Here is a 23390-nt window from a genome sequence, read left to right as displayed (position 1 = left end):
GAACTAAAATATATATTCGGTGTATTTACACACACGCACACGCACGCACACACACAAATACAATTTTACTTTTAGAACATTTAATAACTATTTCTAGAAACAATGTATTTAAATTTAACACACATTTCATCTTACTTGAACCAAGAAGGGAAAGGAGGGAAATCCCTTCAATTAGCTTTTACTGCTTTTCCGTTTCATGCCACTCCGCCTAATAACAACTGGGTGACATTAGTATCACTGGCGCACACTGGGAGGCGTGAAACATCTGGGAGGGGCCTCCGTGTTGTGACAGTAGCGTCTCAGCTGGCCGTGAAAAACAGCGGCTCTTCGGTCGGTGGAGAAGGGGGAGCTTTCTTCTCGCGGAAAAAAGAGACTCTGCTGACTGAGATGCGCGCGGCTCCGACGCAGCGGAGGTCGCGAGGCTGCTGGTGAATTACAATTGGCACGCGGAGCCACCGTGAACGACGGGCTTTTTATTTTTAAATCGCGTGCGACGAATTTCCACCCCTTCCTGCTAATTGTAGCTTTTTCACCGAAGGGGATTTTTTTTTGTTTTGTCTTTTAGTCTGCCACAGGAATGTTTTTGCCCGGCTGGGTTTTGCTACAGAGGACCACGAAGACCTTCGAAGGCATCGGTCATGCTCTCTGGTAAGCTCCAAGATGTCTCTCTCATCCTGACTGGGCGGGCGAGGGTATCTTCGTCAGCACTGCTTTTATGTGTTACATTAACATTTAAGTCGACGTCAACAGAAGTATTTATGGGGTTAAAAAAAATAGATAAATAAAAAATAAGTAGAGCTTCTGTTTTTAGACCAGCCTAAAGACACACCTGCGAAATGTTATTGCTCGAATGAATTGGTCCTGGGTGGCTCGTTAAGAGCCGGCGTTGCCGTCTCAATGCGGGGTTGCTGCAGCCTGACAAGCCGGCCTTTAATGAGGGGCATGCTGTTTTCAGAACGACACGTCTGCGCATTAAATGCAAGGACTGCATGGAATAAGGCCAAATATTTTTCGTCTGGGTGCAAGGGAGCGCGCTGTTTTTCCGTGGCAGGCACCAATACATTGAAAACGGGGGATGCGCGTCCATTTACATGAATATTATCAGGCGGCATGAAGGAGTACAAATATGTGTCAGGCTTTCTGGGAATACAACTTCTCCCTGTTGCTGCATTCTCAGGCAGGATCCTGACACGGCTGTCTCTCACATGTTTCGCTGTTTCCACCTGCATGAGCGCTGCCTGTTCCCATGCAGACTCGTTAAGCCCTATTATTAACAGATTCCTGAACCATGAGGCCTGCGGGGATGTGAAAAATCTAATCCAGAAGAAGTTGTTGATCAGTCAGTGCCTCCAGGGTCATCTACTTACCCCAATGTTTTTGTTTTGTCTTTGTTTTCAGAAGTTAAATGTGGTTTTATTTTGAGCTGAAGGGGGATTGTTGCCTCTGTTTTCTGGTAAACATCTACATAAGTTGAATCTTGTTTAGATCCATCTTTAGTAAATTTCTGATATTAGGTGTTTTGCAATGATAGACAGTCATTTTTTTTACCTTTCTGTAAACAAATGGTCCCTCCATGTTTTCAAGAACAAACCAAGTCTGGTTATTTGATTCATGATCAAAAACTTCCATCTGCAAAATTCAGTGCGTTATTTTAGGTACATTAAGTATCTTGGACACATAATCTCATTACTCAAATGTTTAAGCTATTTCAAATGAAATAATTTGTCTGGACACACAACTTTTGGTTTTTATTTTTGCTAGATCACCTCAAACGTGAAGTCATGTGACTCCACTGTAGCACTGTGTTCTTAAATGTAAAATTCAACTGAGAGTGAATTATTAGTCATATCTGTGCTAATCTGAGATTTTGTTCCCCTGATATCAGATTTTGGCCTGATTCTGATGTATGCCAATCTTGAAAAACTATAACTAAAACCAAACATCTTTACTTCTGCTTTCTGGGTGAATTTAAAATGGATCTAGTTTATATGTCACGTTACACGTTAATAGAAATGTTACGATACAAGCCAGTGGTACAGAGCCGAAGCTATCAGCGCCACTGATGCAAACACTGTCTGGGACAGATGAGGCTGTACAAAATAATAATAAGTTAAATAAAAATGCTTCCATTTCACTGTTGAGAGTGTAGCACCATATGTACTCAGCTCTATTCCTTCAAAATAACTTAAAAATAACAATAGCTTAATAGTTGAATGCAAATTCCTAATTTAACAGATCATTGAATCATTTATTCAGTTATTGAAGAGCCTAATGATGTCACAGCATTTAATAGTTCAAAGCAAAGATGCAGGTTTTAGCATCTTGTTTTAGCTGTGAGGGCAATTATCAGGTGTGTATGCCCTGTAGCGTTATAAACCATCCCTTCCCTAAATTTCCTGATAGAATTAAAGTCATCAAAGGGATAAAGGAGAGCAGCTTTATCTTTTATACATTTGTACTATAGTCTACAATAGTCTCTGTTTTGCCTGAAGGAAAAATTGTTTTTTTCTCTATAAGCTCTTGAGCTTCTTGTGATTTCATATTAAACATGTCGTTTGTTCTGAAAACAGTGAAATGGGTCTTCTTCCCTCCGTGACAACTTCTACATGGAAGAGTGTCGTCAGCGCAGTTTAGTGGTGCTTCCATTTAGAGATTTCTTGGTGCAACCTGGCCTGGACCTTAGAAAGGGCTTAAAGTGGCGGTAACCCAGGGCTACAGTTTATTTGGGGTGCCCACAGATTATTATTACTTTTTTATGAATACATGTTTGCGAACATTGTACTATTATGAGTAGTAGACTAATATCAGGTGAGTTGTAATAATATCTTGGGTTTGTTGTGCATATAAACAATACCAAAGTATTTGAAAAATTACAGATTTTTCATTTTTTGGGAGGGGGAAACAACATGGTGCTATTAGCCAAGGGATGCATTAAACCCAATCAGTTGGTATCATCAGTTCATATCTGGTTACATATAGGACATATAAATGTACTGCAATTAGCATAATTAGCATTAGCAATATTCAGAGAACCAAAACGATTTCCAGCCCAGGGTTCCACATCAATGTAAATTCGTCCCTGGATGCACCCATAGTGGCATCACAGAGGTTTTTTTTTTATCCTGTTTGTCATTTTGATCCGTTTTTATTTCTGCTCTTCTTATCTTTTTCATTTTTTTTCTATAACCATAGCAACTGGTCTAGTAAAAGTCCTCTGCGCTCTCTTGACATGGATCTACTTAAACATCTGCACAGATTTAACACGAAAACACCCTGGGGGAGGAATCGAGTCCCAGACCTTATCAAGTGGTGGTCTTGTTAGATAACCCACTTTGTCTTTAAATCGCATAAGCACAAAAAAAGAAAAAGTAGCTCAAAAGGGGGAAAATGAAATCAGATCAGAGAAGCTACTGTATGTGCGTGTAAGTAAAGCCTCTGACTGCAGGGCCAGGGCTGCCTTCATAAATCTGACTGAAACAAAAGCGCTGAGCTGCTTCCAAAATCAACAAAGCGGATTACAGAGAGTAGAAACACTCTTTGGAGTACATGCAGGAGTCCCTCCAGGTGTGTAGAGCAGAGGGGGGGAAACGTATGGAAATAATCCCCTTGGACTACAGAAGCACATTCCTTTCTTTATTGCTACTCCCCTTCTCTCTCCCCAGCCTATCATAGCAGACTCCAGGTGGATCGCAATCAGAACGTCTGTGTTTTGCCCAGGAGCAAAGGCGACTCAAGGCCAGTGAAGGGGGAATAATACACCGATGTTATTGGTCAGTGTGAGCCTCCTTTGTGCTGCTTGGTGTGTTCATGGATCAGTATATAGTGGATACAGATCGCACAGCTGGAGATTACTTCGTAATCAGGGGTTGGTGGGGGTCACCTGACCTCCCGTAAACTTTTGCACAGTTCCTTTGGTTGGGGTCGCTCAGGTGGGGGTCAAACCTCCACCGTGATTGAGCTGACCGCAGTCACACAGTGAGAGGTTTGGAGGACAGACGACACACAGAGTGTGAGCCTGTGACTGTGTTTCCATTAACGAGAAAATTTTGCAACTTGAAATTACAAAAATAAACTGGCTTCATTGAAATACGACAATTAAAAAAACCAAAAAAATCACATTTTCAGATTTATAAAAGTCATTGGCGTCGGGATGAGGTGGTTTTCCATCCGTATCGTGTGATCAACAACCGGATGTTACTACTGGTGAAAACGACAAAGAAGAAGACAGGAAGTAGTTGGAGGATGATGTTTTTTTTTTGTGTGGATCTGGCTCCATCAGAGCGTCGCACAGTTCATAAAAAATTGTGTGTCACTCATAGGCCTCTGATAATAACAATTTTGTTGGACGATAAATTGTCCCAGAACTTATTGCAATAAACGATAACATTGTTGTTTTGAGAACATTTTCAAGTAACATAATAGTTATAATTGCATAAAATTGTAAGAACACATTCTCAAAGATTAATAAACTTAAAATTCTTATGAACAATTAAACACTGGAACTGGAAGATATTTGGAATATCCAAAATAATACAAAAAAACAAACAAACAAAAGAAACACCAAATGAAATAAATTATGAAGACTGGAAATAAAATTATCTTTCAAAAAAAGGTTTGGTTAAAACCAAAACATCAGACTGAAGACTTTTATCATGAAATTGTTTGATAAAATAAGAGAAAAGAGAAACAATAAATTAAGCAAATGAAAATTATTGTTTCTTTTAATGTATCATGCCATGAATTGGTTTATTGTTTACAGTGGCAGGCCTAGTCACTGACACATGTTGAATCCACAGCTCTTCTGTAAAATCGCCGCCCCAAACCCCAGCATTCATAGCTGTTCCCAGGCAGCTTGTCGCTCCAACGCCTGAATAAGACACAGATGTCTCCTCTGATGGCTGACAGATGAGGATGCCAGGGCCATGACTGACTTATAATAAAAATGTTTACATCCGTCCCCGACATGATTTGTAACAACTTATCGCGGGAACAAGATTATTCACACGTGATTTTACTTTCATTGGGAATGTTATTTTTATTTTTTCGACAACAGCAGAAGACAACGACTTGCTCACATTTGTAATGGAAACTCGGCTACAGCTGCATGCTGTTCAGATCTGCAATCTTTGTCATGGTCATTTTAAAGAGACACGCTCTATATAAACTCTAAGCTGCGATCCTCGCTCTAACCCAACTGGAGGTGCCGACTTGTAGCCCGGCCCCGAGGCGGGCGGCAGGGTGGGTACCATGTGTAAGTTGACAACAGCAGCAGCTGCGTCAACACCAACCGTCAACATGCGGGTGTCGGCCTCACCTGTCCACGGCGAGCTGGACGAACGCTTCCAGCTGCTCTTTTATGCGTCAGCTGCTCAGCAAACGCAACGAGTTACGGTTGTAAAAACGCATGTGGATTACTTGGAGCTCAAACTCTTCAGCAATGAATTTCTAACGGTGGCACCACACGACTGGTTCTGATCTCAGCAAGGTGAAGAATTTAAAACATACAAGCTGAGAGTGTTTTGATTTCTACAGATTGTACGAAACCTGCTGTAGGAAGGTAAACAGACTTCCTGCAGTGTGTAATGTGTTAATAAATAGGATTCTGGGCTAAATATTTTTTGTGTTTGTTCTGGAGAAAGCCTGAAGTTTCAGTCACGTTCTATCTGATTCATCAATAGTTGTTTTGGAGACTCCCTCCTTTAAAGTAACGCTGCACTGACGCAGATTTCTGGAAGTCTTCACAAATGTACAGTTTTTTCCCCTTTGGACTAGAACACATAAAAATGAGCACATGCATATTTTCTCTGAACTGAACACTTTTATTGATACTGTTTATAGACAGAAATTAGTGAGTTCTCAGTTTGGATGCATTCAGTGCATACAGGGTTGATTTTTATTTATTTTTTATTTTTTGTAGTATATGCATCAGCATCCGTCCCTGACATGATTTGTAATGACTTATCGCGGGAACAAGCTTATTCACATGTGATTTTACTTTCATTGGGAATTTTATTTTATTTTTTTACATCAGCAGAAGACAAAGATTTGCTCACATTTGCAATGGAAACTCAGCTACAGCTGCAATCTGAACAGGAGACTTATTGATTCATATTTATATTTTCCACCTTTATTAACTTTCTTCTTTCAGATTTTCAGACATCTTGTTTTCTTTTTCATTTTTCATTTTCTCTTAATGTCAATTTCCTCCTACTTCATGTATAACATACAGTAAATTCATTTCTATTGTTTCTTAGAGACGTTTCAGTTCCTTTCTAAATGTTTATTTCCTGGTTCTGAACTGAACTGATGAATCCTTTTGGATGAGAGGAGAAGTCTTTCAGAAACATTGTGCATTATCATGTAATGACCGAGAATAGACACCACACTGCAATTTCAACTATTTTAATGAATGTCATTTTGTGTTGATTACGATTGTGTGCCCTCAGTTAATGACACTTTCTATTCTAGTTGCCTAATAATTTTACTTCCTGGTTGGTATTTTTTGATGTGATTGCTGATTGTTGTCGGGACGCATTTGATCGTTTAAAATGTGCTCTATAAATAAAGCAAGAGTGAGATGAAAACACAAAGCAGCGAAACAGAACGATTGGAATCATGTAGGGATAAAAGCTGCGTATAAATCCGTATGATTTGAAGAGTTAATCTTGCTGTGAACGTTATAATCTCTCGTGTATTAGCCCGAAGATGAAGATGCGACGTTCGGGCCTCTCCAGTGTTGTGATCTGTGCCAGGGTAGTTCTCAGCCCACGTTTAGCTAACACGTCCTCCTGGGTGCCGTCTAAAGCTCTACACATGCAAAGTCAACACGTGTTTGATGATCTGATGCTCGGGTCTCTTCTGTCGATGCTTTAATGTAATCCTTTCTTTGATGCTGCTCTCCGAGTCTTTATCTGATTCTCCACTGTCCCACCAGCATCCTTCTGGAATCTGCTTCCTTTGTACCTACCCACATCTGCAAACCAGATGTTTTTGAACATTTAGCAGTCAGGTGCCCTGTACTTTAGACGTCGTAATGATCAAAGGTTTAAACCTGGTGATCCTCTTTGTTCGGCCTGTTTTTGTGTGCAAACCACCGCTTCTCCAAAACCTCATAAACGCACAACTCTGAGCTGCAACCAGGCTATTATAATTACACACTGAAGTGTAGCAAACACTGACTGTATTGTTCGAAGCCAACTTATCTCATCTGATAGTCGTTACGCACACCAGACTCAGACAGACTCCAGTAATTTAATTAGAGAAACCAGGAGCTCAGTTGTAATAAAAAAGCTTGTTTTGCTGGACAGACATTGAAGATGTTGTCCTCGTGAGATGAATACCACCATGAAAAAGTTGTCAGACTTTTTGAACTGTTTTACAGTTCAAAGATAAACCATTAGAAACTAACACCTAAGTAGTTTAGTTTATTTAAACATTCACAAATAGGCCGGTCACAGTAAAAAATAATGACCAATTAATCACATGATAGATTAGATTTTTATTTATTTTTCCTCTGCTCCCTCTCTGCCCTGCTTGCTCTGTTTTTGTCCTGTCTTTTTCTATTTCTTTGGAGCCTTTCTTTGCACGTCCTCCAAATCTACAAATTGTGGATCTGGTCAACCGGTCTCTCAATGCAATTGATCAAATTTTGTCGACGAGAAGACTGGGCACAGGAGAGCCCTGTTGTCCTGCAGGGACACACCTGGTGGGATTCACCCTGGATTCATTCACAATAACAGGATTTCTGCTGTTTGGAGCGTCCGGATGCCTGGCTTATTGACAAATTTGTGACGGACTTGGGCGAAGTAGCAGACACTCAGATTATTGGAGATGCAAGTTGGATGTGAGTCTTGCTGAGACTCGCAGCCCAGCTGAGGACTTCAAAACTCACTAATGGGATGGAATCGATCTTGGAGAAGTTGCTAGTTTTGGTTCAGTGGAACGACCAAATTAATCTGGATAATTGGGATGAACTGAGATGTATTGGAGAGACTTTAGGGGAGATTGAAATTTATAATCTACCTGACCTAAGTCATTCTGTATCTGAATTGGCTTTTCCCGTGTTGCATTGAAGGGCTGTATAGTTCCAATCTCCTTGAAGAAATGTAAACATAACTCTCCTTCCCAGCTCAGCCCCTCCTGTCATCCATGCAGCTGTGGAGCTGAGCGCTCCCAAGGACATTCCTCGATAACACCATCTTATCGAACACAGGGCCAACGTGGTTTCATGGCCCTGTGATGTCACTGCCTTCACTCATGTCTCTGTTTTGCCTTTTGTTTTGTCTGAATGTTGCTATTTGCCCTAATGTGTCCTTTCCTCTATTTATTTCATTTAGTTAGAAACTGTGGATTTTAACCTAGAAAATGAATTAGAACAAACTTAGAATCCAGAAAAAAATTCTCCCCGAACAGGAACATTTAGTTTTTATTATTACTTAGAAAGTGTGGAGTACTCATTACTTTTACAAATTTAGAGCACACTTAGAAAGTCCAGAGAATATTTACTTACTTACACTTATTTAACAACCCAGAACAGGAATTAGAACTTGGAACCAAGAAAAATTACGTTAGCAACATCTATTCTCCCAAACCAGAAAATGAATTAGACCAGAGGAATTAGATACTTACTTGTCTACCAACCCTGAATAAAAGTATCTAGTTTATTTACTTTGGATCAATATTATTAGCTTTTTCTTCTTTTGCTCTTTCCTTTTGTTTGTTATTTTGTTTGTATTTCCTTTCAAATCATGTAAAGCACTTTGTATTGCCTTGTTGCTGAAAATGTGCTATATAAATAAAATTAGCTTTAGAATGATCTCAGTAATTTCTATTTGCATAATTTATTGTTTTTCTACCTAAAACTGGATGATAAGTCTTCAATCTGGTGCTTTGGTCTCAACTAGCCATTTTTATGAAGTACAGTTTTGTTTACAGACGTTAATAATTCATTTTATTTGTTGTATTTTATTTATTTTGGATAATAATGTCTTCCAGTCAATGGGCTCAAAATAACAGTGTCATCGTTTTATCGCATTAACTTCTGGGACAATTTATCATCCAGCAAAATGTATTGCCTAGCCACAATTCAAATGTCATAAAATGTTTTTTAATAGTTTGTTTTTTTAGGTAGATAGAAGTATAAACTTATTCAATCCTGTCTTCCTTTTATTAGGTTTTACTTTTTACATTCTTCATTTAAGAAACAAATATTTGCATATATAAAATATATAAAATGACTTTTTATATCATATTTTAAATGTCTTTACATTGTTTCAATCCAACATTTAGCCTGTTCCATAAATCCACTCCACAGACACACACTTTCTTTTTTTTTCTTTTGGGATAGACTCTATTTTAAAAAAAAATCTTACTTAATCTTACTCTTAATGTATAAACCAACATTCTGTCACAGACCTTATATAATAAATAACTGTATACTGAAAGGAAAATAATATATTATTTCAGTTCTTTCACGAAGGAAAGTGTGGCAAACAGTTGTGTTATTTTCTTTTCTACTTCTAGACAAAGTGCAACAGCTTGTTTTTATCTAACTGACACCAAATAGATGCCTTCATCATGTATTTATTTTTTTACTCATAAATAGTTTTTTTTTTCCACTTCCCAACTAGTTTGTGTTGGTCTGTCACATAAAATGCCAACAAAATCGATTTAGTAGTCGTATGTTGCCACAAAGTGGAAAAAGCTGCACAATATTTACTTATGAAACCTTATTAAAATCATCCTCCATTAGCCAGCAGATCTGGTGAACATAAAATGTAAAGGTAAAGTGAAAATTGTGCCTCTGGATCTACTGGTAAATGTTCTGACAGGAACAATGTGGTGTTTTTTTTTTTTTTTTTTTTTTTTTTTGTCTTTGTATGCCAAAGGATTACAAGAACACAAGCAGAGCCGCGAGAGTGAAATATTTGTTTTTGGTCAAGATGGTGGGGACATCTTTATTGAGAAAGGCACCAAATGTCTGAGCAAATGTTTCTGTGGCACAACAGAGCAATTCTTAAGAGGCATGGCAACCTTTTGGCTCCCGCGTTCAGCTGCCTAGATGAATACCAAATGTTTCCCTCTTGTTTTCTCAAGCGCTTCTCTCTGTTCCACTCTGCCGCCCGTCGGATAACAGTTGTGACAGCGTATTGTTTATCTCAGGTTAAAAAAAAAAAAAACAGCCCAAAAAACAAAACTTCCTCTCAGTCCATTAGATTAGCAGTGAAAATCCGATCATCATAGACTCCACTTGGTCTAACGGGATTCATGTGACGAGCTTTTGTCCTGGCGGCAGTCGTAAGTCTGCCACATGTTTTTTGTGAAAGGCTCCCACTTGTCTGTCAAAGGGAGGTCAGGCGTGCTTTGGAGGAGGGGGGGGGTGGAGGCTTTCACACATGCACTAGCTACCGGTTCACTTTCAGGACAGAAGCCAACACAAACTTTTGAAGCATCTAGTCTCCGTTTGCACAGAAAACGAGGAAGTAGCCGGTTGACAGTGAGCAGAGCTTCGAAGATCAGCTGCTCTAACTAACCGGTAGATAAATGTTTCTGTTTCAAAGATGCAGCGATTGTGCGCCAGGCATTAAGAGCCCTCCGTGTGGATTTGTGGGCTGCCAGAAGTCGTTTTATGATTTAAGCAACTGGCAAGGAGACAGAAGGGCGATTGTTTATGGCAGCGATCTGTGAGCAGCGATGAGTAAAGGGGTTTTGGCAGAAAACACTGTGACTATTTTTGGATATCAGGTCTCTGTTGGATATTAGAGATGAAGCTTTGTGCTTTTGGCACATAGGCTACATGGAAACAAAACTATACCTGCTCCAGTTCAGTGAAAATAATACTTTTCAAAGGTTTGGGTGTATTTCTTGACTGAAATATTTTAAGAATTATCTGTCTCAGTGGTGTAAAATACAAAATTTGAGAGAGAGGAGGAGATAAAATATTTATATTTATATTGATTTCCTACTTTTGTTACCAATTCCACCACCCAGGTTTCAGTCCTTTTGGATTTGTTCCTCCTGTTCTTCTCCTCACTTTGCTTTAATCAAGACATGGACAAACTACTAAGAGAATAAATTTCTCCTCGACTAATTCAGTCCATACATTATTAATGCTACTTATCGTGTCTCATTTCCCATCTTTTTGCAAATTAATTAGTTGCTAATTGTAGTGGAGTGCTAATTTTAGAGTCATTCTTTCAGAATCTCTTACACGCATGTTAAAATCAGACTCAATACTGGATTTAGTTCAGTGTAGAATTGTTGATGTTTCTATTTGGATTTAATATGACTGGCCAACTCAAAGCAACGCTTATTTCTTTATACGTTCAAAGTGAGGGACGCATTTTTTCAACCCCTTTAATTCAACAATTAAAGCCCATTGTGAGTGTAGCGAAACAAGCCTCAAGTTGTTGTGTCTGTACTTTAATAAATGTGCAATTGAAATATTCCCATGTTTTACTTAAAAATAAATAAATCAACCAACACCTTGATATAATAACTTTGCAATTGTGCCCTACCTTGTGTTTGTCTATTTCATAAAATCCCAATAAAATACTAAAGAGTTTGTGGCTGCAATGTGACAAAGTGTGAAAAATGTTATATTTGCAAGTTATTGCAGTAGTTTCTAAAGTTAGCGTATCGGTGAATTGTTGCAACTCTAACCATCAGTTTCCTTTATCCTGTTTACTTGCACTATCTGGCTTGATTTACTTTTAAATTCCTATTTTTTGTCAACCTAAAGCAGCAGAGAACTGTGCCACAATTACTCCAAAATAATAATATAATAACATTAATGTGTATTTCTTCTCTGATCTCTCTCAGAACTCGACTTTATCCATCTGAGCCGAGGCGCTGCGCCTCCCTGTGTGTCTCTCACGATTCGGACCCCGCCCGTGTTTATCTACTGCTAATTTGGAGAGAAAATGCTGCTACCTCCACACCTCAACACCACAGATGGCTGCAAGGTCAGACTGAAGGAAAGATTGAAACTTGCAAACATTTCTATCCGTGCCTTTCAGATGCCAATGATCTCTAATCCGTCTTCACCCAGGTAAAGGCGTTGCTGGGAGAGTGAGTTGTGTCCCCAAAGTTACTTTGCATGGAGGTCAAAGGACATCTGATAACATCCATGGGTTTGGGGACTCCTGGTGAGTAGCAGAGTCGTCTCACTGAGTAAGAAAACAAAGAAAAAAAACAGCCCCTCATGTCTGGACAATGGCCTGAGAAATTTATTCAGTAGCTTGTTTTCTTCTTCTTCTTCTTGTTTTGACGAGTTTTCTCATAAGACCAGTCAGCTGAAAAAACATCTGCTTGTGTGAACGCCTTTTGTTCACACAGTGTCACCACAGCTGCAAGATACTTTAATCAGAAAAGTAGAAATCTGAGAATAAAATGGTGCAAAAAAAAAGAGAAAGAGAGAAACAGTGATATGATGGGAAAAACACTCGTTGCACCAGGTTCTTTTTTTAGCTACTGTACATGTAAACCTGAGTCAATGTGAAGCTGCTGTTGTTTGCTATCTAAAGATGCTTTGCATGTGTTGTGGCCCTGCAGATGTTCAAAGCTGCCAGGACAGCAAACTGCAGGCTGAGAGGATTGCAGCTCTGCAGGAGAGAAAGCAGACCCTGGAGGCTCTCCTCAATGCCAGAGTGGGAGAGCTTAAACAAGTGTGTTTGCAGGAAGCGGTGAGCAGCTTTCATTTCAGCTTTCAGACGTACCAAATGAAGGTCAGGGTGAAAAAAACAACAACAAAAAACATATTCCCTTTCACCATGTGAAATAAACCTATTGTAGCCTATTTTTCTTGGACGTATGGATATTACTGGCTTTAACAAGAGTGATGAAAAATAAAGAGAAACTGAAGGCATTTTAACATTTTCTGCAAAATGAATTATAACATCCCCACTTTTACTTCCTCTAGTAAAGGCTGAAATTAAACATTAGCATGTCAGCTCAGGCACACGACTAGTAAAATTGACACTGAGCATTTTCAGGGAGGTTTGTCGTTGTGAGACCTTCAGAGCACTGTGTGCTGACCACAATGCAAACCAGAGACAAACATACATAGTGACCAGGTATGACTGGTTCATTTCACCATATTAACACTTTATAAGGAATCAACCAAGCAATAGTGCATTTGTTCTGACTACAACATATGTATGGGGCCGGTACTTTCGACCACATTCAGAACCGAAGAAGCTTTTTGGAGCAATCGCACGGGTCTCACACACACACACACACACACACACACACCGGTCCTGCCAGGTCAGTGCTAATAATCTGAAAGAGCACAACGCCTGTGATCCTTCAGCTCGGTTTGTGTAATGTGGAAGGAATTGATAATTGTGTTCATTGTAGAGCGGTGACTTGAGAGGGATTATGATCAGAAACCCATCTCAAAGCTGAAAGTGAAGGGAGGTGTCAGAAATTGGTAGATGGCCACACATAGGCTTGTCACAATAAGTAATAAGTCAATTAATCGCCTGAGAGATTAAACTGAGCGTGATAATATCCATTTGCATGCTGGTTTGTGTTGTTAGAAATGCTGCCCTTTAATGTTATTGGAAAACCACCATTTAAAAAAAAATGCTGCAAACATTTGACAATCAGTACAAAGTGGTTAGTTTGCACTTTGTTTTTGTTTTGTTTTCTTTTTTGCAGTTTTTTCTGTTTTCTCTGTCTGAGCCTCATATATGATCTGAAGGGAATTTGTGTTTTGTTGAGACTGCACAATCCACTTTACTTATGGCTTAGTTTGTTTTGTTTATTTATTTTGAACACTTAAAATGTCTCTCAGTTCCAGTGTTAAATGGAAATTAGAGTTTATTGATCTTTGAGAGGAGGTTCTTGCATCATTATATTAGTTGAAAATGGCCTCAAAATACTAATATTATCATTTATCGCAATAATTTCTGGGACAACTTGTTTCCCAAAATTAGTTATTGTGACAAAAGAGGGCAAAACAGGCTCTTGGTGGGTAGGATCTTAACCTTTTTCTCTTTTTTTAAAAGTTATTAAATACAATAAAATTACCTTTTCACAGACATAAAAATTAGATTAACTTAATGACAAAGTATTAAACAGAGAGACCTAATTCCTCCATGCGACTGAGAAGTGGTTTTCTCTTTGACCTGTTTACATTCCTGCTCAGTTTACCTCCATATTTTCACTCTCCTTTCTTCTCCACCGTTGAGCTCGGACTGATGGAGCAACTTGCCGCAGCGTTTTCTCCAAAACAGAGGCCTGCAGATGAATTGCTCCTGAGAGCCTGTCAGCACATGTTAATAAGGCCACAGGGCCCTCAGCTTTTCCTTGCAGCTGTTTAACACGTCCCTTCATTTTCAGCTGGACGTGTAGCGAGTCACTCCATCTCACTTTGCCTGTTTTTGAACTCAAACGGCGACAGATCAGCTCGTCTCAGATGTTTTGAACGGCTGCTCTTCTGCAGGATTTTATTCCGGACACAACAGATGGGAGTTTATATACAGTTGTGTCCATTGATTTGCTGTACTATTAGTGCATTTATGTGCAGTAAACTCATGTTGGATCTCTCAGACATGTAAAGAGTGGTTACTAAATGTCATCCATAGGAGCTGACTGGGAAGTTGCCGCGTGCTTTCCCTCTGGAGGTCGGGGAGAAACCCCCAGTGGTGCAGCGCAGAGCTGGCCTGGCGCCGAGCACCAAGGCAGAGGCAAGCCATCCCCCTGAATATCAATAGTGCTTTACGCATTAGCTGGATCTCTGTGCTTGTGTCGTAATGTGAACGGCTGTCTTCTGGCTTCAGGATGACTCCGGCCAAAGAAAGCAGATGAAGGCGATCTTCACCGGCGCTCTATGCAGACACTCTGAGTCAGACAGAAATGGCCTGAACAGCAAGAGGACAGTCCACAGGGGGTGTCATACAGGTGAAAGACATTGTTTCTTCCAAATGAAAAGAAACCTTAAGTGCCGTGCATGTGTATTTCTACTCTTTTCACATTCGAACAACAAACCAATTTGTTGAATTTTATGTGACAGACCAACACACAGTAATGTATTGTTGTAAAAAAGGTTACTTAGTATTCAGTTGTTGTGCAAATAGAAATCTGAAAGTGTGACACTTCATTTGCACACGTAGAGACTTAATTTCTTTTGCTCATTGTTTATCTCAAGTTGAGTCGGATTGATGTTAACAGACGTTAACATCAACTTTAAAGTCTCAACTGAATTTAGGTGTGGACTTTGACTGAGCCATTGTAGCTCACTAAAACGCTTCACATCTGAACTAGAGCTGCACAATATGTTGAATCCCCTCTGCTATGCCACAGTGTGTGTGACATTGCAGTGGATGCCTGGATGCACTATTTGTGAGGATTTATTATCTCAAGTCATGCTTTCACCTGCTGAATATCCAGAACATATTTGCCTCTACAGTCTATGGCTACTACCTTTATCTGCTATTGATGAGCACTGAGATATTGGTCTTCATAAGGCTGTTTGTTCTTTAATTTCTCTAAAAAATATTACATTAATTAATTTCCATTTGTGTTTTTATTACATTTTGCTGTCTTATGTTTCTTGCTAAGCTGTTTCTTCTGCTGCTGGAAACTGGAATCCCCAGGGGAACCTGAACAACAAATACAGTCTAATCTAAAAACGTCTAAACAGCTGCATTCATACTGATATTAAAATACATGCAATACTTACTACGGTGCTCATGTCTGAGTTATGTTTATTCAGAGGACAATTAAGCACTGCTTTTTGTTGCTCTGTGACATAAATCCCAATGAAAGACTTGGATTTTTGTGGCTTAACATGAGGAATTCATCCCCAAGGTCTGCAGGAGAAGGAAATAAATACAAACAACAATGTTAATCTCACGGTTTCACTTATGTTTAGCAAACATAAGTGAAATTAACTAATCAGCCCACAACCTGAACTCCTGACTGTCTTTTAGAGGACACTGTGATGTCAGAAAGTACCAGCTCCATGTCGGATTCAACGTCACACGACAACGGTGAGTTGACTGTACATAAATGTTCTTCTCTAAATATTTTACTCTGCCTAAATACCCCAGGAACGGTTGGTATTTGTTGGTGTGTTTCGCAGTTGGTCGTCATTTGCTGCTGTTTTTCTCCTCATAGACTCTTCGCCCAGCGTTGCTGCTGACCAGCGCTCCCTGTCTCAGCCCCGGCTCACCGTGGGAAGCCCCGACCACAGAATCAGCAGGAAGCTCTCCCCTGTTGAGATTTACTATGAAATGAGGACACGTCGCAACTCGGTCACAAGCTCTGTGAGGTAACTGTCTACGAGTTCATTTGTATACGTTCTGCTGCCAACCTGGTCCCATGGACGTACAGGATACAACCTCTATTGTGTAAGTTATACCAACTTTATGTTGACTTTTGCAGCCCAACTCACTCTTTACCCAGAAGTGCTTCCAACGTTGAAGGTAGAAGTGTTCCAGCAACTCCGCTGTTGGCCCGAACTGCTCCAATCAGCGTTCATGTCAGGTATCCAGCGAGGGCTCTGATGGGTTTTGTCCAAACTTTTTCTCCTGGGGTCAAAACTGACAAATCTAAACTACAAGATTCATTAAATTAGTTCAATGAACTAATACAAAAATTCGTTGATTGTGATTTTTGTATTTTTTTAATTTCCTACTCGATATTTCTGAAATATGTATATCACGCAACATGAAATGAATGGTTTTGGACTGTTGCCTTATTAAAAGTAAAACAGTTTCCACATCTTTCTTGGTCATCAGCTGTTTACCATTTTCGACATGTGATCAGAAGCCGAACAAAATGATTTCAAGGGCCACAAATTTTGAACAGCCCTAGTCTAAGATATTTGATCAGTCTCACTGTTGAGGAGCACCTGTTATACAACATGCAAACAGCAGCTCTTTATGATTCTGATATTTAGATTTTGTTTTAGTTGGTTTGATGCACTTGTAGTTTTGTACTGATCAAATTTAGCTGCCATGTTATGACTCACTTAAAAAATACAGAAAATGTCCACTGATCTTTATCTGTAGTTGTCTTTGTGAGTCTTTATGTTCTTGTGTTTAATCCCCCTGCAGGTCTGACGCATCGGGTAGTAATGGGTTGAAGCAGTGGTCTGGCAGCCTGGATGTGCCGTACATGATTCCCCTGGCTCAGGAGGGCTCATCTTCTGATCGCAGGAGCTGCCCTTACAGCTCCAGAGCACGGCGCAGCAACAGCTCTGAGGCCCTCCTGGATCGCTCCAGCCTGCCAGACGAGCCCGGACCCAGGAACGGCATGCCTCAGCGGGGAGGACCGTACAAGAGCTCCGAGACCCTGACCGACGGCAAACTGCGGCAGATTCAGCTCGGCAGCCCAGAGAGCCAAGGCGACGGCTCCGTGGAGCAGAGTAAAATGCGTCTGTCGGTGGGCGGCAGAGGGGCCAGCGGAGGCTACAACGAACTACTGATGGACTACATCTGGGGAAAGCAGCAGAGGATGCAGGTGCAGCACCAGTTGTACCAGTCCACAGGCCGAATTTGGCAAGACATGTCCTCTCCTCGTTCCTCTACTGCTGCAGTGCCTCCACATGCCAACGGCTTCTCCCATTCCCAGGTGAACCTTCCCAGTGCTGCAAGTCCTTACAGCCCCATGGTCCTCAGAGGGTCCCAGGCGGAGCTCCGTAGGGTCAAGGTCACCAGGACCAAATCTTGTGGGCCTTTCATTCCTTTGCAGCAACATTCACAAGACGGCATTTTGCTCTCGGCGTATGAGTCTCCTCTTCCTGCCACTGGCACCACCACATCCTCCATCCCCAACCTACTCCCATATCAGACTGATATGGGAGTAGGCCCCCGTAGGCCCCCGCAGTTTTCTCTCCCCACTCCAGAAGATTCAACCAGAAGTCTACATAAAGCTCTCGCCCTGGAGGGACTGAGGGACTGGTACTTGAGGAACGCCTTCGGCTACCCTCCCTCTGCCTCACAGGGCCAGGAGGCGGGCATCTCTCGGCTCTCGCATCCCCATCCTCTGGTGCACCATCCCCAGGCGCTTCAAGGGGAAACGGCCAACCTCCAAAGGCCTCAAATACCCCAGTCAGCTAGCTTCCATGGTCACCCCCTGCATGGACGGTCAGTACACAAATGTCTCTGGAATATTCTATGTCAAAAGCTAGAATTTATACGTATTTATGTAAAATGAAGAGATCAAAACAACATTCTGTTTTTGAAAAGAAAAATGTTCTCCATGCTCTAGATTATCCCTAACTTTAGACTGTGCGCTGTAAAGTATTTAGCTTGTGGTTTGCAAGGAAAGTCAACACATTGTCTGAGTACAATGCACTGCTAAAAGAAGAGGACAAATTAAACAGCAGAAGCATTAAATGTCTGGATCAGGCATGTGAATTTATGTCATGCTGAATCAACAACAAAAAACAATGTCTGACTGGTGTTTTTCCTTTTAATCTACAATCACCCTAATTCTCCACTGTAAAAAAATAATGCCAGAGTACATTTACACCAAAAAAACATTAAAAAAAAGTTTTTTGGATAAACTTGGACAATCTTATATTAAGAAGTTGTAAATTTGCAAGAAAAAATGATAAATTTCCAGAGGTTAAAGGCATAAATTTAGGATATTTAGACTAGGATATTTTTACATTGTGAAGTCAGAAAAGTGTGTGGGGAAAAAGCAAAACTCAGATTTTTCCTATAAATCTTCTGCCAGACATTTGTGACAGAAAATGCCGGTAGTCCTGTGAGACTGAGGTGGTAAATGTAGGAGGTGCTTACTTTTAATTTGTCAAGTGAGTAATAAACATTTTTACCAAAAAATAAAAACATATATAAGCTGTGTAGTGTTTTAGAATTAAGCTTAGCTTTTTACATTAGTGAAGTTCTAATTGGTAGAAATAAATGCACATGATATTTCTGGCTCAATTAAGTATTTTTGAACCTCAGTATGCAAGAAGGGAGCGTTTAGTCATAAATGTGCAGTGATTTATGCTTGTCGACTTTTCTTTGCTTGTGGATAAATAAACAGACTTCACAAAGTTTACACTTTGTTTAAAGGAGACTGGAGGTTGTTATTGTCGGAGGACACAAACTACTGACTAGATCCTAATGAGGTGGAGTCAGCAGGTTTTGTTTGTTTGGGAGGTAATTACTTAAAAGGAGAATGTTGTGTGTGTATCTTTGACCTCATGTTACTCTAGCCTTACCCGCTATGAATGGATCCATCATCCACTTTTACAACTGTTCCTCATTTTATGGGGGCATTTTTGAACAAGCATAAACTTCCCACCTAAAGCCGGATGCTAACATTTAGCCTCTCTGTTTGTTTTTTCAAAAGCAATACCAATCAGATTTAGCTTGCAGTTTGTGTAGTACAGCCGGGTCGTGCAACAGGACGTTGATCGATGAGCACATACAAATCTGTCTCTGAATCGTTCCCCACAAAGCAATAAGTTTGAAGTGCCCTAGTCAAGGTCTGTGCATAATTTGATAAAGGTGCATGATCGCAAATGGGTTGTTCATGATCAAAAACTCTCACATGTTGTAACAAAACGTCAAAGTACTTTAGATCCTAATTGTGAATGTGCAATAAATATTTCATTTTGTCAAATGAAATGGACATCAAATAATATATAAGTTATTATTCCAATATTCCAGTTATTATGAATAAAAACTAACAATAAGCAGGTGGATTTTAGCCTTTAAAAGAAATCAGTATTTCCACAGTTTTGCAGTTTTCTGGGAGTTTGTTCCAGACTAGTGATTGCTGTTTCTCCATGTAGCTCCTTAACGACGTGCTTTTTTGATATATTTTTTAACTTTTAACATACTACCTTTATAGACTTCATGCACTGACCATGATTTTTGTGTGTGTGTGTGTGTGTGTGTGTGTGTGTGTTTTTCTTCCAGATCAATGGAGTTTTCTCTCTACCAGGAAACTCCAGATCCACACAAGCAAGAGGCGACCCCAAAAGAGCCGAGTGCGGACCCAGGTACCCTGGTCTGAAAGCCACACGATGCAACGTATCAGCAGAAACACTGTAGCCTCACCTAGACTCGATAAAAAGTTACAAGTGGAAACAACGTGACCTCAGTAGCAAAGCAAAACATGGCAACCTCAGCAGAATCAGACTGAATTGTAACTGTATAGTTAAAAAAAACAACAACAAAAAAACAGAAGACGAATTAAAAAAGCTGAAGAATTTCCTGTGTTCTGTCTGATTCCAACAGTATAAACTTGTAACCCAGTGTTTCTGTCTGAATGTGCGCTGGTGCTGACTTGTGGAAACATCTAATACTAGTAAACACCGCGTCTGGTCCTACTAAATCTCCCGAGATATACTTTTTTACAGAATATAGACATCTCTAAATAACTATTTTGTATATCCTGATATAAAAACAGTTATATTACAGAGGGTAATTTATTGCTTCTCAGATATGTGATAAACAGTAGTTACGGTCTCATCCCATTTGAACAAAATAGCTACACCATTGCTTTTCTAAACTATATATATATATATATATATATATATATATATATATATAGATATATATATAGATATATATATAAAAAGTGAAAACATGCCTCGCTGTTCATCTGCCATTCACTCGCTAGCATTTCTCCTATTTTTTCTTTTTTTTAAGAAAAGTATTTTATGAAAATGAACGGGCAGCATGAAATGCAGTGACACGACGCTCAGGCGGAAGTGCCAAGATGTTTACAAACACTGCCTTCCTGAAGTATTTGTAGCAGATGAACTTTTCCACTTTTTGTCACGTTACAACCACAAACATCATACTGGACGAAATACGCTGATGCAAAAAGATGAAGGAAAGCGAAAAACATGCATGGTTTTCTGGATGGTTTAGAAAAGTGAGGCGTACAATTATACGCAAAGTTATTGACTCAAGGGGAGCTGAATACAAACACACCCCTCACTTTCCTGCTTTTTGTTGCCTGTAAAATATAGAGAATCATGCATAATTTTTCCTACTCGATTTATGCGCTACTTTGTATTGGTCTGTCACGTTAAAATCCCAATAAAAATGTTACGGTGATCAGGCTGGTTCAAATGTTTTAGCTAACCTTTGTGCTAACAATAATCTGTAAAAAGCTATAACATAATCAAAGTGAAACCGTTGATGATGTCACTCAATTAGTTAATAGACTGATGTGATTGTCTTTTTTAAAAATGATTTTCTAGACTCAGATAAGTGCTGGGTAATAAATGAAGCCTTCTCTGTTAAGACCTCAACAGACGAGTTAAAAGCAGCTGCAGGCCAACGCGGAGGGCTGGAGTGAGACCTGCTGTATGGTTGTAGCACATGACTGTAGGACAACAAAGGAAACTACATTCAGCTGGATTTGAGTGTCATACAGAGCACTTTATAAACATCTGAAGCCTTAATTCCCTATTAAGTAGTCACCAGGAGACGGGCAGCAGTGAGGTTTTGCTATGAGGCAAAGCTAAAGAGGCTCTTCAACGTCTGCTGTAAGTCTGCGTGTCGGTGTGTGGATGGTGCTGAGGGGTTTCACACTGGCATTTTATTCCCAACTAATCTCATAACAGTATAGTATAAAATAACCTCACCATGCCTTCCACCCCCACGTGAGCATCATTGGTGGTTTGTGTGAGCAGGTCTCGCACTGTTACATCCTGTAAAATAAAATGAAAACTGGTCTGTATTTGTAGGGACTGTAAATCATGTGCTTGGGGTTTTTTTGTTGTTGTTGTTTAAAAGAAAAACTCATTTTACATTTTTCTACCGTATGTTGCATCATAATTCGTTTTCTAATCAGACTCTGTAGCATTTAGAAAAGCCATGAGGCATGAAAAAACTGAAATACTGTTTGGTGTACCATAACTTTTCTTTCTTTTTTTTAATCGTATTTGTTGTCGGTTTACATACTTGAAGCATTGCCATTGTAGAACTAATTTGAATGTAATTATTTAAGTGTGTGACTCTACATTTTTCCACTGTCTTAAAGTGTAGCACGCTGTGGAGTGCCATGTTTTCTGATGCGTTTCAGTTTCCAGCTTCACAAATCTCCCTCCCAGCTCATTAAAAACCTGAAATCAAAGACCAAACTGCTGTGCACTGGGGGTCAGAAAGGTATTTTTCATATAATGTACTCTGTAAATACAAAATAAATGCTATGAATTTAGCTCTAAAGCAAAATGTATTCAAACTATATTATATTTATGAACCTATAACATTTTGTAGCCACCTACTGTAGCTCTTGGTGCAGGAATTGCCAGTGTGTGTTTAAACCATTTTATCTAGCAGTGTGATGCGTTGATATATAATTTGACTATTTTTTTTCTTTTTCTTTTTTTTTCAAAATATATAAATGCAGCTGTTTTGTCTTTCCCTCTTCTCTTTCTAATCAGGCCTATGACTTTTGACTTAACAGACCTGCTCTCTGCTGTACCTTTGAGATTTTGCATTTGTTCTAAATAAAGTGTCATGTTGAAATTACCTCTATATTCCTCTGAAGTATTTTCTCCAAGACATTTGGTAGCAGAAGTTAAAATTGATACATTACAATTACCAAAGATTTTTAAAATTCTTATAAACTCTTTTAGATTAAGTTTGATTTTTTTTTTCAGAGCAGTAATTTCATGTGATATCGTTGGTTTACTGTATGTTTGCTTAAAAATAAATAGAGTGGTGATTTGGTATTTAGTTGCTAAGCGATGTATATACATCCGTCTCTATGTGAAATATTTTGCATTGTAACAATTCGGATTTATTCTTTACAGATCTGGTATATGTCTTGACAACTTTACATATCAGTCATTTGGAAACATTAGTGAAAATTAAAGCACCAGTTTCGAAAACGATTTGTCTTAAAAACAACATGAATTGAATTTTATCGGTTACGGGTTGTTTGGGCCACGATTCAAGATGCTGTTTGAGGGATCAATGACCCGCAGAAGCGGAAAAATAAGACACCAGCTTATCCTGGTGAAACACTGCCATCTAGTGGTGATGGTTTTTATATTTTTAGAATAATCTAAATTCAGTGCCTTGCAAAATTATTCGTACCTCTTGAGCCCTTTCACAATTTTCACTAGTGATGGTCGATCCCGGCTTTTAGTAAGTGAAACGATGCGGTTGAAACACTGGAGCTTTCAATAAAAGCTCCAGCTTTCAATAAAACGGTGCTCGAGTCCGACATCTAGTGGTCAATAAACTGAAGTGCCACTGAAGCTGACACCAAGTAAGTGAAGTCACTTTATTCTTACAAGGCTTAATAACCACCGTCATCATGTTTTAAAAATATTAATTCGCTAATGGGCAATATAACAATCACGTTTTGCCGTAAACCGGCGTGGCATCCCGCCAAAACAGCGGCAGCAGTCGTGGCAACTCTTCTAGCTGCCACTGCCGGGAACTGAGCTTGCTGTC

The 23390-nt window shown here is 39.6% G+C and overlaps 1 protein-coding gene across 2 annotated transcripts; it reads left to right on the top strand.

Moving 5' to 3' along the window:
• Positions 1 to 274: 274 nt before the first annotated feature.
• On the top strand, positions 275 to 22457 carry ccdc120b (coiled-coil domain containing 120b). Of its 2 annotated transcripts, XM_044122512.1 has the most exons (13): positions 277 to 428; positions 566 to 648; positions 11821 to 11963; positions 12050 to 12146; positions 12553 to 12683; positions 14589 to 14690; positions 14784 to 14904; positions 15936 to 15995; positions 16123 to 16276; positions 16390 to 16491; positions 17064 to 18095; positions 19887 to 19969; positions 21226 to 22457. In XM_044122512.1, exons 4-13 carry the CDS (start codon positions 12098 to 12100, stop codon positions 21297 to 21299), a joined length of 1908 nt encoding a protein of 635 aa, XP_043978447.1. In that variant the 5' UTR covers positions 277 to 428; positions 566 to 648; positions 11821 to 11963; positions 12050 to 12097; the 3' UTR covers positions 21300 to 22457. The 2 variants fall into 2 exon arrangements, with proteins under 2 accessions (XP_043978448.1, XP_043978447.1); XM_044122513.1 differs by having other exon boundaries at positions 275 to 648.
• The last annotated feature ends 933 nt before the right edge of the window (positions 22458 to 23390 follow it).

The sequence above is a fragment of the Gambusia affinis genome, linkage group LG07 (genome assembly GCF_019740435.1).
Source record: "Gambusia affinis linkage group LG07, SWU_Gaff_1.0, whole genome shotgun sequence".
Taxonomy (NCBI): Eukaryota; Metazoa; Chordata; class Actinopteri; order Cyprinodontiformes; family Poeciliidae; genus Gambusia; species Gambusia affinis.
This window is presented reverse-complemented; position numbering and strand designations above follow the sequence as displayed.

Coding starts and splice junctions, on each gene's coding strand:
- ccdc120b (XM_044122513.1), top strand. CDS start 12,098: ATGGAGGTCAAAGGACATCTGATAACATCCATGGGTTTGGGGACTCCT. Junction 15,996..16,122: donor TTCAACGTCACACGACAACG/GTGAGTTGACTG, acceptor TTCTCCTCATAG/ACTCTTCGCCCAGCGTTGCT. Junction 16,277..16,389: donor TCGGTCACAAGCTCTGTGAG/GTAACTGTCTAC, acceptor TGACTTTTGCAG/CCCAACTCACTCTTTACCCA.